This window comes from Myotis davidii, unplaced genomic scaffold, assembly GCF_000327345.1.
Source record: "Myotis davidii unplaced genomic scaffold, ASM32734v1 scaffold6, whole genome shotgun sequence".
Classification (NCBI taxonomy): Eukaryota; Metazoa; Chordata; class Mammalia; order Chiroptera; family Vespertilionidae; genus Myotis; species Myotis davidii.
The window spans coordinates 18,969,223-18,987,152 of NW_006383011.1; the positions used below are offsets into that span (position 1 = coordinate 18,969,223).

Consider the following 17,930-nt stretch of genomic DNA (forward strand, 5'->3'; position numbering starts at 1 on the left):
CAGCGGCAGGCGGGGAACATTGGAGTCCTCCGTCACTGAAGCAAGCAAGCCTCATGTTTGGTTCAAGCTGCCTGGCTGCCGGCCGCCATCTTGGCTGGCAGTTAATTTGCATATCTCCCTGATTAGCCAATGGGAAGGGTAGCGGACGTACACTAATTACCATGTTTCTCTTTTATTAGATAGGATACCACCATGTCTTTATTCATTTACCTTTTGACATTTGGGTTGTTTCCAGTTTTGTACCATTGTAAATAATGCTACAATGAACTAAGTGTATAAGTCTTTATATTGATATATGCTTTCATTCTTAAAGGTAGATAACCTGGGTTGTATAGTAGGTGAATTTTTAACTTAAGAAACTGCCAGGTTTTTTTCCAAAGAGGCAGTAGCATTTTACATTCCCACCTGCACGGAGTTTCTAATTGCTCCACATCCTTGAATATACTTGGAATGACCAATCTTGTTACTTTTAGCTATCCTGGTGAGCATGCAGTGGTATCTCACTATGTTTTTAATTTGCATTTCTTTAATGTCTAAAGGTGTTAAAATATTTTTTTCCTGGGGAATATTAAGTCCTCTGTAACTCATTTAGAATTTAACCTGAGGGTGTTCTATTCACTTATTTGATACTAGGGGCCCACTGCATGAATTCACGCACCTTGAAAGGAACTGTGGGCCGAGAGGCTGCAGTGAGCACAGGGGCAGGTCTCGGCCCATCCTCCGTGTCCCCGCTCAGCCCCTTCTGCTGCGGCCCAGCCCCTGCCGCTGCTGCCCCCAGGCGCTGATAGCACCGCCCCATCAATGGGTGCAAGTGGTGGTTGCCAGTCCCAATCGCCCTTCAGGAGCAGGGGGAGGTAGAGAAGGACTCATGGACGATCGGGCTGGCAGCTGCCACTCGCACCTACTGACAGTGCAGAACAATTGGGGCCAGCAGCGGTGCAAGCGCCTGCAGGACCGTGGTACATAGGAGCAAAGAATTTTCAGTAACCACCAGAGGGTCACCCCAATGACAGCAACCGGTGCCCCACCTTGGTCTGGTGCCCCCGCTCAACTGCTTCACCATCCGCTGCAGCCTACACCCACCATGTTCCGTGCTCTGTCACCTGCTGCCAATGCCCGCCATGATCCACGTGCACCCCCTGGTGGTCAGCACACATCATAGCGACTGGCTGTTTGGTTGTTTGGTTGTTCCAGCATTCGGTCTATTTGCATATTAGGGTTTTATATAGAGAGATCATATATCGTCTTTGGTAATGTGTCTGTTAAAATCTTTTCTCTATTTTTAAAATGGGCTGTCTTCCTAATTATTGAGTTGTAAGAGTTGTTCATATATTCTAGATGAGTGGTTCTCAACCTTGGCTGCACATTAGAATCACCTGCGAATCTTTTTTAAAATCCTGATTTCTGGGCCTCATCCTCTGGAAATTCTATTTCTTTGTTATGGGGTGGGGCCACAACATTAGTAACAAAGAAACAGAATTTCCAGAGGATGAGGCCCAGAAATCAGGATTTTAAAAAGATTCCCAGGTGTTTCTAATGTGCAGCCAAGGTTGAGAACCACTGTTCTAGATAAAAAATTTTTGACAAATACATGTTTTGCACATATTTTCTCCTGTTCTGTAGCTTATTTTCAAAACAGTTTTGAAAGAATAAGGTTTTTTAATTTTGATGAAGTTCAATTAATTGGCTGTTCTGTTATTATTTGTACTCATGTCCTGTTTAAGCAGTTTGGCCAAACCCAAGGTCTCACAAATTTTCTCCTATATTTTTTGTAATAGTGTTATTGGTTTTAACCCTTACAATGCGGTCTATGACCCATTTTGACCAATTTTTGTTCCTAGCCTTGTGAAATAAGAGTCAAGGTAGATTTGTTTTTGAGCTTATGACCAAAATCTTGAATTCAATTTTTCCTCCCTATCCTTTCTTGCATCAACACTTTTGCATTTGCTCCTCTATTTTAGAAAGTTCTTCACCTGGAAGGTTCATTCTCATCTTTTAAATTTCAACTCAATACCACTTCCTCAAAGAAGGCTTCTTTGATCCCCTTATCTAAAGTGCCTCTCTAGTTTACTCTCTCACTACCCCCTTTACTTCCTTCACAGTCCTTATCACCATTTATAATGATTCTTAACTCTACCTGGAAACCTTACTTCCTTGATGATTCTTACATATATTTCCCCATGCTTAGCACTGTGCTTGGTACACATACAAAGCACTTAATATCTAAATGACTGAATGCATCTTCAGCACTATTGCCTCAAATTTCTCTTCTGGATTATTTTCATCAGTTTATTTCTATATTCCCTTTTTGCAGTATTATCTTGCTCTTAAGGTATTCTCTACACTATGCCAGAATGATGTTTCCTAAACATGCTGTATGTCTTTAAATTTAATATATCATCAATTGTAATATGCACCATTATCTTGAATACCACTAGAAAGAAGTGTTGCCTATGAGAACTATAAGACACAGTCAATTGTAAGATGCATTACAATTTCAGAAATGTTAAAATGCAAGAAATATAGGTCTTAGAATTAATGGATTACTGTAAATCTACCTGCTACCCCGCAGATGAAAATCCTTAAAGTTTAATGGCTCTCAGTGCCCTCAGGATAAAAACTAAATTCCTTAGCAAGGCATAAGAAAACCTTTCACTACCCATAGTCTACCTACCAGTCTAGGCTCATTTCTTGACACTCCCAATCCTATACCTTATGCTTCAGTTTCTTTTGAACTCCTAAACTAAGTACTTTTACTGCTCTGTGCCTAAATTAACATGTATTCATCATGCAACTACACATCAAATATTTACTCAGGGTCTACTATGATCCTAGCCTTGTGTTTACAAAAGAATACCTGGCATCAAAGAATTTAAAATCTTGCAAAAGAATCACACTGGCAATGAAAACATAGTAAGTACAGTAACAGAGTATTGTGAAAGTACAAAGAAAAGACATATAATTCTGTATGAATGATTATAGACACAGAGCTCAAGAAAGGCTAAGAGGAAGAAATGCAGAACAAAGTCTTAAAGAATAAGAGGTAGCCAGGTAACATGGAGGTAATAAGATACTGAGATCTTATTCCAGTATGTATAAAGGAACAGAAAGAATGTATCTGTGAAGTGGGGTGTGCATGTGTGTGTAGCATAAGCAGGGGTGGGAGTAGACAAAAAAAGCTCTTTATGTGGTGAGAATGTGGAATAAGAGAGGGCAGAGTCCAAATAGGAAGGGTGAGTCCAGATGGGAGAGGTAAACAGGAGTTAGACGATAAAGACTTTATCTATAGAGGATAGAGACTACTAAAGGGTTTTAAACTGGGGGGGTGGGAGGGGAAGAACTTAGGTCAATTTACATTTTAGAGAAAATGATCTAGAGCAGTGGTTCTCAAACTTCCTAATGCTGCAACCCTTTAACAAAGTTCCTCATGTTGTGGTGACCCCAATCATAAAATTATTTTCGTTGCTACTTCATAACTGTAATTTTGCTACTGTTATGAATCGTAATGTAAATATCTGATATGCAGGATGTATTTTCATTGTTACAAATTGAACATAATTAAAGCATAGTGATTAATCATAAAAACAATATGTAATTATATATGTGTTTTCCGATGGTCTTTAGCGACCCCTGTGAAAGGGTCGTTTGACCCCCAAAGGGGTCGCGAAACACAGGTTGAGAACTGCTGATCTAGAGGCTAAAAGCAGAGTAGATTTCAGGACAATGGTCTAAGCATGAGATCTTGGAGACCTGAAACAAGTGCTAAGTAGCATGAATGGAAAGGAGGAAGTAGTTTTATGGAATGTTAATCAAGTCAGTTTGGGGACATGAATTCTGAGGGACATACAAGTAGAACACTCTAGTACAGCTGTCGCCAACCTTTCGGACCTCACGGACCACCAGTTGGTGATCGCTGGGGTAGAAAGAGAATTCTGAAGTACTCAATTCAAATAACAATATGTAAACTGGCACCAATTTAAGACCATGAAGGTAGACGAGTACTAATGCTACCTCCTGCAAGAAACCTTCAACTCCAGTTTGAGTTAGGTATTTATCCTAGGTGCTCCCAGAGCACCCTAAATTTACCTTTTTAATATTAATTATCAGATTAATATTGTATTTATTGACATACCTGTTTTCTCACTTTATTTGAAGCCTTTTAGGGGCAAATACAAAGTCTTTTATTTCTTTAATCTCCAGCACTAAAACAGTGCCTAGTACACTGAAAGATGTAGGAAACAGAAAACTGTCCATACAGTTAATGGTGTGGAGTAATATTAATCATCAAGCACATGTAATTTGCTGGGTATTGTCCTAAATAATTTATAATTGTTATATCCTTTAACCTTCACCATAATCCTAAAAGGGATTTCCTATTATCATCCCAATTTTGCTGATGAATAAACTGAAGCTTAGAGAGATTATTAAGGTGCTCAAGGTTATTATAATAGGCAGTGGAAACAAGATTTGAGTCCAGGCAGAAGAAAGGTAGGTAAATAAGTAGAAAGGAATAATTCTACCCAGGAGAGAGTGACATTTTGAGCTGTACCAGGGTAACAGAAAGCAATTCATCAGAGGGAGTAGGGAGAAAGAAAATATCTAAGCCAGCTGTGGGCAAACTACGGCCCGTGGGCCGGATCCAGCCGTTTGAAATGAATAAAAATAAAAAAAATAAAAAAAAAAAAGACCGTACCCTTTTATGTAATGATGTTTACTTTAAATTTATATTAGTTCACACAAACACTCCATCCATGCTTATGTTCCGGCCCTCCGGTCCAGTTTAAGAACCCATTGTGGCCCTTGAGTCAAAAAGTTTGCCCACCCCTGATCTAAGCAGATAATAGTACTAAATATCAAGGTCCCCCAGATACTTATGTAAAGAGCAAGAAAAGACCAGAAGATTCTCATGGCCACTTTCAACCCTACAGCTTAATTTGAGATAACTCTCAGTGCTGGGAATCCTTAGTATTTGAATAAAAGAGTGATTGATTGTCTAAGGTTAAGTACAGCACATGCAGAAAACAAAAAGGGTCTGTGAGTGAATGCTTGTTTTTCAACAGAGAAGTCTAAAGTGTATTCTTTGAAATTTAGAATATTAGAAATTTAACTGTAATGCCTCATTAGGTGTATATATGCCATTTGCATATATATGCATCCTTCTCCTCCAGTGCTTGGGCATTATACAGGTCATAACCCTCTCAAAGGCTAGCCGGCAAGACTAGAAGCAACAGTGGCCTCTAGTACCCAAAGGTATAGTAGTTCTATTTCTGAGCAGCAACCCAGTTGAAATAAGAGAAATTTAGCTAAAAGCTATAAACCAAGGTTTCAACCACAGTGGAAACCATCATAATCCCAGGGTTGAAAGTCAATGATAATTTTTATTCTTTATATTATTTTACCATGACGTGACATGAATAGTTTATATTCCTTGATGACAGTCCTAAGCAGATGACCTTTGATACCTTACCCAGTGGTTGGCAAACTGCGGCTTGCGAGCCACATGTGGCTATTTGGCCCCTTGAGTGTGGCTCTTCCACAAAATACCAACTTCTGCGCATGGGCCATGAAGTTTCAATCACACTGTAAAAAAAAAGCACTTACCCCCTGCCCAACCCTGAGTCTCTGAGCAAGTGAGTCACAGCTGGCCTCTTGGGAACCATAGCAACTGTGAAGCTTCTGCTGATGGCAAACTGCAGCTCGTGAGCCACATGCAGCTCTTTGACCCCTTGAATGTGGCTCTTCCACAAAATACCACTTACAGTGCGATTGAAACTTCGTAGCCCATGTGCAGCACGTGGTATATTGTGGAAGAGCCACAGTCAAGGAGCCAACGAGCCGCATGTGGCTCACGAGCCACAGTTTGCCGACCACTGCCTTAGCCTGACAGTTTGTAAATACTAATGAACCTCAGTGTACTCTAAGACTCACACAGTAAAGTTATCACTAAGAACTATTGCATATTCAAAATCTAAAATCCTTGCTACCCTCATCCACAATATCCTCTTATTCTTGCATCTATCCCAATCCCTCCCTCCAAAGCAATAATTTTTTAAATCACAACTTCCTATTTCAATAATTTTTTTCTTCCCACATTCAACTTAACAAGTATGTATTGAGTCATTACTAGGCCAGCTATATTAGTAGGAAACTGTCCCTACCTTCAAATAGTTTACAATCTAGCAGGAACACCAAATATAATATACAAAAAGAGAATACAAAATTTTTTTTAAATGATTTCCATAAAAGACAAAAAATGGAAATAGTTTGAGGCCATAAAGGATGGGGACATTTTTTGACTAGGAGAATGATAAATACGGTCCATGGAGAAAGAACTCTAGTTAATAATCAAAATCTTTCATTTATCTCAGATTATCATATGCTCCAAAGCTCCAATAGCAGACCTCTTCCACTCTTCATATTTCCAAATTCCCTGCCATCTTTTGTTTCAATCTCTTCATTCTTTGAGGAGACTGAAGACTATTTATAATGCATCAAAGTTTATCTTTCCACTTAGAATTTTATCTGTACACTTCTCTTTTATCTCCCAGGAAGGTGTATTTTAGTTCTGTTAACTCCTGGCCACTAATTTTTTTTAAGTATATTTTGAGTAGAAATGACCAAAGAAGGATTTGACTCACAGAGAAATGGAATTCTATGAATGGTTATTGCTGCCTGGTCTGGGGTAATATCTACCCAATGGCTTCTGCATACAAAGAGCAGCTTCGAAGTCTTTGATCTGTTGTCAGAATAATAAGACACTCTCCCATCCTCTACCACAATTATGAGTCATTTTAGCCTAAGGGCCCCATCAAGGAAATTCACACCTTCCAACCTGATTAATATATTTACTTATTAACAACATTTACAGAAAACCCATGGCAATCCCTATCTTCTCCCAGATGTTATTTGGAATAAGAGCCAAATGATACAGATCTGTGCTGGTACACACCATCCCAGATTTTACATAATTATGAATGTTTCTTTTGGAGAACTGACATCCTCTATGGTCCAATTATGCCTCTGGGTTCTTTCATTTTTCAAGAAGCAGTTAGAATGCTTGATACTTTTGGTTTACCAACAGTTTCCCTCAGATAAATTTTTACTCCTTTGCTTTTACACCATTGTGTACTAACAGCTTATCTTCACCTAATGCCACTGGGCTGTGTTCTCAAATTACATTCATTTGGTCACCCCAAAAGGTCTTAATAAGTTTCCCAGGCACCAGCTGTGACATAATTTGTCTTCCTAGCAGTTAAAACTTCCAAAGTGTTCCCTGGGCTACAAAGTAGAGGTAACTTTTTTTTTCTTTTGGCAGGGATTCAGTTGCAACTGGTGCATATATTATGAGCATATGCTGTCAAAAGGAAAGAATTCTCCAACAGAATACAGGTATATGAGAAATTTAAATGACTGGCACCTTAAAAACTACTGGGAAAACTTTCTATCTCAGTTAAGTTTCTGGCATAACATACTAAAAAAAAAAAATGAAGCTTAGCTTTTAATAAGCCCTTCTTATCTGTGTTTTGATTTCTAAGATTTCAGTAACACATGGTTAACCATGGTCCAAAAATAACAGAAAATTTCAGAAATAAAGAACTTTCAATTTGCACGCTGTTCTGAGTACCTCACTTCATCTCATCACATAGGCATTGTATCATCTCATATCTTCACAAGAGTGAGTACAGTACAATAAGATATTTTGGGAGAAAGAAAAAGCTCACAGTCACATGAACTTTATTACAATATATTGCTATAATTGTTTATTAGTTATTGGTGTTAATCCCTTACTGTGCCATACACTTTATCATATGTATATGTGTATGTATGCACAGGGAAAAAAACAATATATACACAGGGTTCTTGGATCTATCTTCAGTTTTAGGACAACTAGAAAAAGTTTAGAAAGGATGACTTACAAAAAGTATGTTCCTAAGAAATAGAAACTACAGATATTTACTTGAATTTATATTTGGGACACTTAAATAGGTAAGTGCTAAATAACTGATGTGTTATACAAAATATTATCCATCTACCAAATTTTAAAAGCAGCCTTTAATTTTTCTTATATTCCTTCACTGAAAGACCTCAATAAGTAAAAAACAAGAGAAAACATTTAAAATTTTTCAACAGATTACAATGTACTGCTGTTCTAACATAATAAAAAAAAATCAATGTTTTTAGACTCATAAACTATTTAAAATAAGCTTTTAAAAATACTGTGGGATGTGAGGGCGATCTGGCTGCGACATCTGTCACCCCATTGATCGCCAGGGTTGATTCGGCTGATCTGGCTGGCTAGGCGGGTGTCCCCTTCCTCCCTCACCGATCCATGTGCGTCCCTCCCGAAGCTGCGCACTCGAAGAGGACAACCTTCCCCCCAGAAGAGAAGACCAGTCTTCGGTCAAGGGTATACGAGTAGCTGCGCTCCCCTGCTAGAACCCCCAAAAAGTACTGTGGCCCTGCTGGTGTTTCTCAGTGGTTAAGAGTGTTGGCCCTCCCACCACAGGGTCGTGGGTTCAATTCCCAGTCAAGGGAGTGTACCTGAGTTGCAAGTTTGATCCCTAGCCCTAGTCAGGGCATGTGTGAGAGGCAACCAATTGCTGTGTCTCTCTCACATCAATGTCTGTCTGTCTGTCTCTCTCCCGCTACTCCCGCCCCATTCTCTGTAAAACTCAATGGAAAAAATATCCTCGGGTGAGGATTAACAACAAAAAACATGTATGTATAGCGGACACTAACCTAGCATTATCTTGGCAATATTCAAGTTTGACTCTAAAAAAAATGTAAAAATCAGTCCTAACTGGTTTGGCTCAGTGGATAGAGTGTCGGCCTGCGGACTGAAGGGTCCCAGGTTTGATTCCAGTCAAGGGCATGTACCTTGGTTGCGGCACATCCCCAATAGGGGGTGCGCGGGAGGTAGCTGATCGATGTTTCTCTCTCATCGATGTTTCTAACTTTCTATCCCTCTCCCTTCTTCTCTGTAAAAAATCAATTAAGTATATTTTTTTAAAAAAAGTAAAAATCACAATATAACATTATTAACGAAAGTGGTTTCTACCAAGCTGTTTGCCGAACTCTCAAGTCCCTTGTCATTTATCTTACTAACTGCTAATAGAAAAGATGAATTCTGCCATTTCTAAATCTCCACTCCTAGCCCCAGTACGTGTAAGGGTGGGAGGGATAAGAATGAGTACCACAAAACCAGGCAGAATGCCCCTCCCCCAAAGTTTCCCACCTCCATGCTCTCAAGGTCATTCAGCATTTTTATGGAGAGAAATGCTGAATGACCTTGAGAGCATGGGTGTGGGAAGTTAATGTTTGTAACCATTCAAAACATTTTTTAATATATTTATTCATTTCAGAGAGGAAGAGTGGGAGAGGGAGGGAGGGAGAGAGAGAGAAACATCAACGATGAGAGGGAATCATTGATTGGCTGCCTCCTGCACCAATGTGCCCTTGACGGGAATCGAACCCGGGACCCTTCAGTCTGCAGACCAACGCTCTATCCACTGAGCCAAACCAGCTAGGGTACCATTCCAAATATTAACTCCTCTTTTTTCACCATCCAGGAACTGTCTTACTTTCTTAAAGGACATCACTGTCTGCTGAGGAGAAAGTGATAAGGAAGAGAAGTTCCAGCCCTGACAACTGTGATATATAGCGAAGTTCACTTGCTATCTCATGGAAAGAGATAAATCTTTTTTCTGTCTAAGACTAGTTTTTTACCTGCTCTAAGATCCTTTTTTAAACTAACAGGAAACTTGCTTCATCAATTACCATCACCGCTCACCACCAATATCACCTTCTCTGCCGCACTTTTATTCTCAAGATATCTTTGTGCTCAAGTCGAAACATCTTAAAAAATAAAAATAAAAATTGGCCTTTAATTTAGCATCTTCTTCTAGGTACTACCTTCCCCTCTTAGGCAAATTTTTTGAAAGAGTGGCTATATAGTTACTGCTCTCAATTCCTGCTCAGAATTTTCCTGAGCCTCGTTCTCATTTTACATCCCCTTTCTATGGCTTCAACTATCATCCATAAGATGAACATTTTCCAAAATCTTATTCTAGCCAAGACTAATATGAGCACTAGACTCCAGCCATCTATAATATCATCTATATACTATATGGACCTCAAAGTCAACATCCAGAAACTGAATTCATAATCTTTTTAACAAATTTACTCATCATATCCTGGTTAACCATCTTTTATCTAGCCTAGATTCTATAAGTTATGTAATCCTCCTCCGTAGGTTAATCAATAGAGAAGTAATCAGTAGAGAATAAGCCAATGACTACCCTCACTTTTCCGGTTGCCAAAATGGGAATAATCATGCCTATGTTCACTTACACTACTAAGAAATCAGTAAGATCTATGAAAGTGAATGTTCGATTGTTTGATTAATTGGAGAAAGGGAAAGGCCATACTTCATTTGCTCCAAACTCTCTCAACATGTGAAAACTCCCCATGACTGGAAGTTAAAATTCCCATTGTATTGTGGAGATTCTGCTAACTAATGACCACAGAAGGCTCAGAATGAAGCTAGCCCAGGGGTGGGCAAACTTTTTGACTCGAGGGCCACAATGGGTTCTTAAACTGGACTGGAGGGCCGGAACAAAAGCATGGATGGAGTGTTTGTGTGAACTAATATAAATTCAAAGTAAACATCATTACATAAAAGGGTACGGTCTTTTTTTTTTTTAGTTTTATTCATTTCAAATGGGCCGGATCCGCCCGAGGGCCGTAGTTTGCCAACAGCTGAGCTAGCCTATTTAACAATAGGCAAACATGGTATTGACCATACTTCACTACACCTCCCATTGGCTAATCAGTGAGATATGCAAATTAACCTCCAATAAAGATGGCGGTTAATTTGCATATGTAGGCACAAAGCGGTGGAGCGAAGACTGAAGGCGGCTCCAGCCAGAGCGAAGGCCTGGGTCCCAGGTGCCAGAGGAAAACTGGTGCCAGCAGCCAGGGGAAGGGAAGGCCTATTGCACTAATCTTTTTGTGCAACAGGCCTCTAGTTTAAATTATAATAATTTAAATTATTTCTATAATGATGAGGGCATTGATTCAAAAGTACCTGCCCTCAGTGAATTTGTTATTTACTTGGAAAATACTAAATGCACACAAATATTATGACATAAAAGCCTGTAAATACAATTAGTGTTACTATACAACAATTCCCAATTTAAAAATAAAAAAAACATTTCAGAATTTCTTGAGAAGAAAAAGGAAATAGAAAAAAAACTGTAATCACAAGTAACCCAAAAGAGAAAGTATAGTTTTATATCACCAATTTAATGTCACTGATAAAATACACAAGTTTTATATAATACTGCAAAGAAAGTGTTGCAAAAAGCAAGACACTTTCTGCTATACAACACAATTACCTTTACTTGGGACTGATTTCTTGACTGAGGCTACATGATCTTCAGAGCTTGCAAGACGCCTCAAAACATCAGCCAAAGCTGCCTTTAGCACAGTGATTTCATCTTCTTGTTGTTGAACTCGTAATTCAAGAGCTGAGAGGCGATCTTGAACATCAGAAGTACTTGCAGCAGATATACTATCATCTATAAAATAAGGGAAATATGGTATATTTTAAGTAAACTGCTTAAGAATCTAATGACAAGAACTATGTCTTTTAAAAGATAAGAAAAATTAAAGGAAAAAAACTTATTTTTATACAGATTAACTTATACAAAAATTTTATAGCTATTTGAACTAATTTAAAATAGTTAAAGTTAATATGTCAAACATAATTAAAATTATGAAAAATTTCCCCAAGGTCAAATTCCCTTAATATTATACCACTTTTTAAACAAAATGTTCTCTAATATATCACTTTGTAGACTTTTGGAAACTTACAGTACAAATCACTTCAGTTTTGCTTTACATATCAGATTGAGAACGACTCACCTTCAGCATGCATCAATGACCAGAAAGCATGCTTAAATATTATATTGAAAAACCCTACAAAACACTGCTATGTAATTAGTGAAAGACTCTCTGTTGTTCCTTCTTTCCACCTAATGCTTCAACTTTATGAAGAAAGGGTATGGTCTCCATAAGCACATAGCTATATTTGCGTTAAGTATGTAAAAATAACAAAAAGACTATTTAAATAAAGTTTAGCTATAACATAGCAATTACAAAATACTTCCAAAGCTACGTAACTTTAGAGTTTATTTCTTTGAACCTTTCTCCATCTTTAAATAAGATTATTATGAGGAATGTATCCAGTACATGTTTGACATTCAACAAATGACAGCAAAATACAGAAGGTATAATTTAAGAGCTTTAGGCACATTGGTTACATAAAAGGTATTTGTCAAACTCTGAGATGCTTGAGAAAAAGGATTGGTAAGAGCAATTCAGTCTCTCACTTTAGAAATTTTTATATTTGAGGTCCTTTTCATTCCCATAGTGATCTAATTTAGCTGACCCCGTAAAACTCTTTGTAAGTATCTTATATTATGGTCACTGTTTTTTGGGGGGCGTCTGCCCAGAATGCTTTCCCATTTTCCTTCTTCTGGTGGGAAGAGCAACAGATCTTCTCTTTTGTGGAACTACACCATTTTGTGAAGTCCTGTTAGGGCTGTCAATCTATGATGCCTCATTCTCCCCTTTACCATCCCGTACTATTAATAGGTTGAACCATATGAAATGGCTGTTTAGTTGGTAAAAATATGATTGACTATTAGTAATTTCACGGGGTTCAATCTAATACTACTACAATACAGGGGTGGTTGGGAGATATGGGCTAGGTCAAATGGAATTCTACCTAATTTCTCAGAAAGAAAGATGTAGCCCATCCTTCTTAGTTTGCCAGGCCTAGGTCTGTAAGAGATAAAAGGAGTCTTGTCTACACCCAGCTGTTATGAAGGTCCTCTAAAGGCCTGGACCTTCAATACTGAGAGTTGCTCCAATACTGTTTCTAGCTAATTATGTAACCCAATAAATTCCCTTTTTGCAAGCCATCACTTGTAAGCCAAAGGTCTTAAGTCAGTAAATTATTCAAATATGCTTTTCTAAATTGTTCTCAATTTACAAAGATTAGTTATATATTTAAAGTAGAACTTATGCAATTTAATAAATAATCTTAATTATTTTGGGAAGGTCGCAGGGCCTGGTAGAAAGATTATTAAATTATAATGCCAAGGTTATAGCCCTGGGTTTTAGAATTGACATGGTAATTAGTCTTCACTTTTGGCAAGTCACTTAACTTTTATAAAATATGATTTTTTTAAAAAAAATGACTAATGTTTTCACTTTGTGAAACTTGGATAGTTACATGAAAGGTGGTTCAGCTTGTAAAAATCCTACCATTACCTGGTGGATACTGTGATAAGGGTAATTTTTCAAAGGGCAAAATAAGCATGAAGTTAACTATTAACAATGTCCTGCATTTATATTGTACCTTTCATATTTATTGTCTCACCCCCTCCTCATAGTATCTATATTTTGTATTTGAAACAATTTGAGTTAAATAGCTTGCCTCAGGTCACCAAACTAGTCTTGATATCTGAGACCCAAACACACACCTCAACTCACAATTTAAGTGCCCTTTACTCTTTCTGACACAGCATTCTAATCACAGGACTACGTGTGTGTGTGTGTGTGTGTGTGTGTGTGTGTGTGTGTGTGTTTCCACAAAGCCAATGAAGGGGCTTAAACTATTAAGTGACTTAACCAGGTTTTTGTTTGAAAAGATCACTTTGGCTGCCGTGTGAGAATGGATTGAAACAGGATAAGCGTAAATCTTAAGAGACCAGGCGGGATGCCGCTATTGCAGTAACCCATATAAAAGAAGATGGGGGCCTAGGCTATGGTTAAAGTATCCATGTGCTTCAATTTGTCCAGGAAAATATGTCTGCTATTTCAATATAAATATTACCATAATGCTCCTTCTTTCACTCTCAAGTTTCCCAGTTTGGATATCAATTACAGGGTCACAATGGAGATGCAAAGGAGTATAATAGTTGATTTCTTCAGTTCTTATAGCTCTAAAATTCTATAACCCCTTCCTGTCTAAAATCTTGGCTCTTCACCTTTTCAGGTGAGGCAAGAATCTCATTGGGAACCCAATAAAAGCTGTGGTAGAATAGTACATGAGCTCTGGTGTTACATTGCTTGTGTAAATGTTTGCTACTTAGCAGCTCTGTGACTGGTTTCCTCATGTGTAATTTCTTCATGCTAATTAGTACTTATCTCAAGCTTGGGGTTAATTTGATGAAATAATGTACTGCGCTGCCATATAATGAGGGGTCAATAAGTTATTATCACGTACAGTGATGGTCTTTACTATACTATTTATTATTGCACAAAACTGAAAATGACATAAAGTCCATGAATGGGGTTTATAAGCTATGATATGTTGACACCAAACAACATTTAAAAACAATGTGGTAGGAGTCCAAGCTAAAACTTTGAAAGAGCCACAAGACAAGTGGAATAAGCAATTGCAAAACAATATGCACTGAATAATTAACCCCCCCCAATACTTCTAAAAAATAAGTAAAGACTTCATATTTTTATATGTATGTAATGTAGACACAGAAACAAGTCTAGGTGATTGGGTTACTTCTGAATAGAAGAGTGAGATTAGAAGGAGAGGGGATAAAGGGAAAGTTTTAATTTTTCGTATAAGTACTTCCATATCATATAAATTTCACAATAAAAACATATCATATGCTGCTTAAACATACATTTAAGCTAAAATGCATTGCTTCTGAAGCTTGAGTTTTTTAAAAGCAAGTTTCCTCTAGACAGTGTTCCAATTTTATAGAGGACTATTAAGAGTGAAAGACAATTAACTTTGCACTCATAGATTACTAAAGCTAGAAAAAAGAGACTATCCCTAAAGGCCAACAACCCATCCTGCCATCTATATATATAAAGAGTCAGGGGCCATCGCAACCGAGCGGACGATTGAACGACTAAACAGCAGACTGCGTGGGGCGACCAGGCCAGCAGTAGGGTTAGTGAGAAACAACCAAACGGATGAACAGCAGGCTGTGTGGGGCAACCAGGCTGGCAGGGGGGCAGTGAGGGGCAACCTGGACGGCGGGGGTGGGCAGTTGGGGGCAACCAGGCCAGAAGTGGGGGAAGTTGGGGGCAACCAGGCTGTCAGAGGGGGGCAGAGGGGAGCAGTGAGGAGCGACCAGGATGGCAGGGGGTAGGGGGGGGCAGTTGGAGGTGACCAGGTCAGCAGAGGGGTGCAGTTAAGGGCAACCAGGCCGGCAGAGGGGGGCAGTGAGGGGCAACCTGGACGGCGGGGGTGGGCAGTTGGGGGCAACCAGGTTGACAGGGGGTAGAAGTTGGGTGCTACCAGGCCAGCAGGCAGAGGCAGTTAGGGGTGATCAGGCTGGCAGGGGGGCCAGTAGGGACGATCCAGCAGGCAGGCAGATGAGCAGTTAGGAGCCAGTGGTCCCAGATTGTGAGAGGGATGTCTGACTGCTGGTTTAGGCGTAAACCAGCAGTTGAACATCCCCCTAGGGGTCCCGGATTGGAGATGGTGCAGGCTGGGCTGAGAGGACCCCCCCCCACACACACACACACAAATATCGTGCATCAGGCCTCTAGTTTATAGATAAGTAAACTAAGACTCTGGGAAATGAGGTGAGTTACTCATGGTCACACAGCAAATTGTAATTAGAGTTCCATCCTCAGACTATAGAATTCATCACTCTTGCCCTTTCAATTTGAAAACTTTGTTTTTATTTTTAATCTTCCAATCTTTAAGGTACCACATTGTCATTCACAATACATTTTTAAGGAATACATCTATTCAGTAAAGAGAATATCTATTTTCTGGGGGCTTTTTACAATTCTTTTTCTTAATTCAAGTACATTTTCCTCTTCTTTCTTAGCTCCTTCTAAAAATAGTTTCTAGCCCTAACCGGTTTGGCTCAGTGGATAGAGCGTCAGCCTGTGGACTGAAGGGTCCCAGCTTCGATTCCGGTCAAGGTCATGTGCCTTGGTTACGGGCACATACCCAGTAGGGGGAGTGCAGGAGGCAGCTGATCGATGTTTCTCTCTCATCGATGTTTCTAGCTCTCTATCCCTCTCCCTTCCTCTCTGTAAAAATTCAATAAAATATATTTAAAAAAATAGTTTCTAGCCTTGAGTGTTAAATATAAACTATGAGTGAATTTTCAAGCACTCTTAAATTCATGTGAGTGTGTAGGGCAGGCGGGGGAGGGGTGGTGGTGGTGGTGGAGAAAGTAGGTCCATAAACCTTTATCCATCAGTCTATTCTATTTATTGGCATAACTAAATCTCTTATTAGAGATGCAAGCAAATTTGTATATAACTAGTAAACTTTAATATTTAATATAGTTTTAAAACAGCTGTTTATTATACTTTCACTAAAGTGAATCGTAGCTAATTTGTCTTCTGAATTGTCAAGAAATATGTGTTACCTTTGCAGCGATAAATATATTGTATTCTAAATATCCAAAAGTTGGCAATCCAGTATATTAGAATGAGATAGTCCCATAACATTCTAGCAATTTTGAATGTCAATGATTTTCTGTAAATTGTTCTAAAATGAAGTATTTCCTTTCTTGTCTTCCTAACAAGGGCACAAACTAATAATGTAGTCATTTCTAGATGACTCAGTTTTCACTGAGAATATGAATTACTTTGTGCTACAAGCACTGTGATAAAATAATGCCCTAGAGGCTATCATATTTCTAATTAAATAACTGAAAGCACTACATTTTCAAATTTCTAATCTTTTGTGATACCTTTCCTGCTTCCCTCTTTGCAGTTAGGGTTAACTATGCTGGTCTAGAGCAATAATCCTTTCCAATCTCACTGCCTACATTATAGAAAACAGGCTAAGCTTTTTAAACTGTTTGCAAGAAGAGAAAATAACCTCTGAAATTAGGACTTTTTCTATTTAAAAAATTATATTTTGTATGTATATTACATACATACTTCACATATATGACTCGCACAATCTAAATAGGGCAAAAAATGAACACAGCCCCAGGCCGAATATTTGTGTCATTAGAGTCCCAGAGGAAAAAGAGAGAAATATTCTAGGTGAAAACTAATATGTGAAGTAATATCTGAACTTCTCAAGTTAAATTAAAATATACAAATTCATTAAAATTAAGTATATATTGAAGTCCCTAGCTCCACCCACATAAAAATCAAATCCAAGTATATTAAAGAACTAAAGAAAAAATTATAAAGCCTTTAGAAAATAACAGAGAATATCTTTATATCCTACAAGTACAGAGGAGGTTCCTATAAATAAGATATAGAAGAATTTAGAGTGTATGCTCACTAAAAGACACAATAATAAAGAGAAAAATCAATTCATAAACTGGGAAAAGATAGTGGTAACACCTAAAACTGGTAAATGATTAGTATCCTGAATAAAAGAATCCCCTAGACCACCTCACTGAAAAGCAAAAATAAATGGCCAATGAACCTAAGTAATGAGACTCAAGTACCTAATTAATAACCTCAGAAAGAAAAATTAGAACCATATGAAGTATCATTTTTACTCAACAAACTGGTAAAAAATTAAAATCAAAGCCTGACAATATCAAGTGTTCCCAAGGATACAGAGTAACATGGAATCACGCCCATACATTACTGGTAGAAAGTAAACTGTTTCAATGATTTTAGGGGGGAAAAACCCACTCTTAGCATTATCCGGTAAAACTGAAAATACATCCTAAGACCCAGCAATTACATTCCTAGGTGTATATACCCTGATCTTACAGCAGGACAGGCAAACTTCCATAATGGACAAGATAGTAAATATTTTAGGCTATGCAGACCATATAGTCTCCGTGGCAACTACTAAGATGCCTTTGTAAAACAAAAACAGCTACAGATAAATATGTAAATGATTTGGTGTGGCTATATTCCAATAAAACTTTATTTACAAAACAGGTGGCCTG

The 17,930-nt window shown here is 38.3% G+C and overlaps 1 protein-coding gene across 4 annotated transcripts in view; it reads right to left on the reverse strand.

The window, feature by feature from the left end:
* The window catches only part of EML4 (echinoderm microtubule associated protein like 4), a 153,925-nt gene that overhangs the window by 84,591 nt on the left and 51,404 nt on the right, over positions 1-17,930 (reverse strand). For all 4 annotated transcript variants that reach the window (XM_006778655.1, XM_006778653.1, XM_006778652.1 and 1 more), the window contains exon 2: positions 11,397-11,579. In XM_006778655.1, the coding sequence (XP_006778718.1) occupies positions 11,397-11,579 (183 nt within the window). The remainder of the gene's footprint in view (positions 1-11,396; positions 11,580-17,930) is intronic.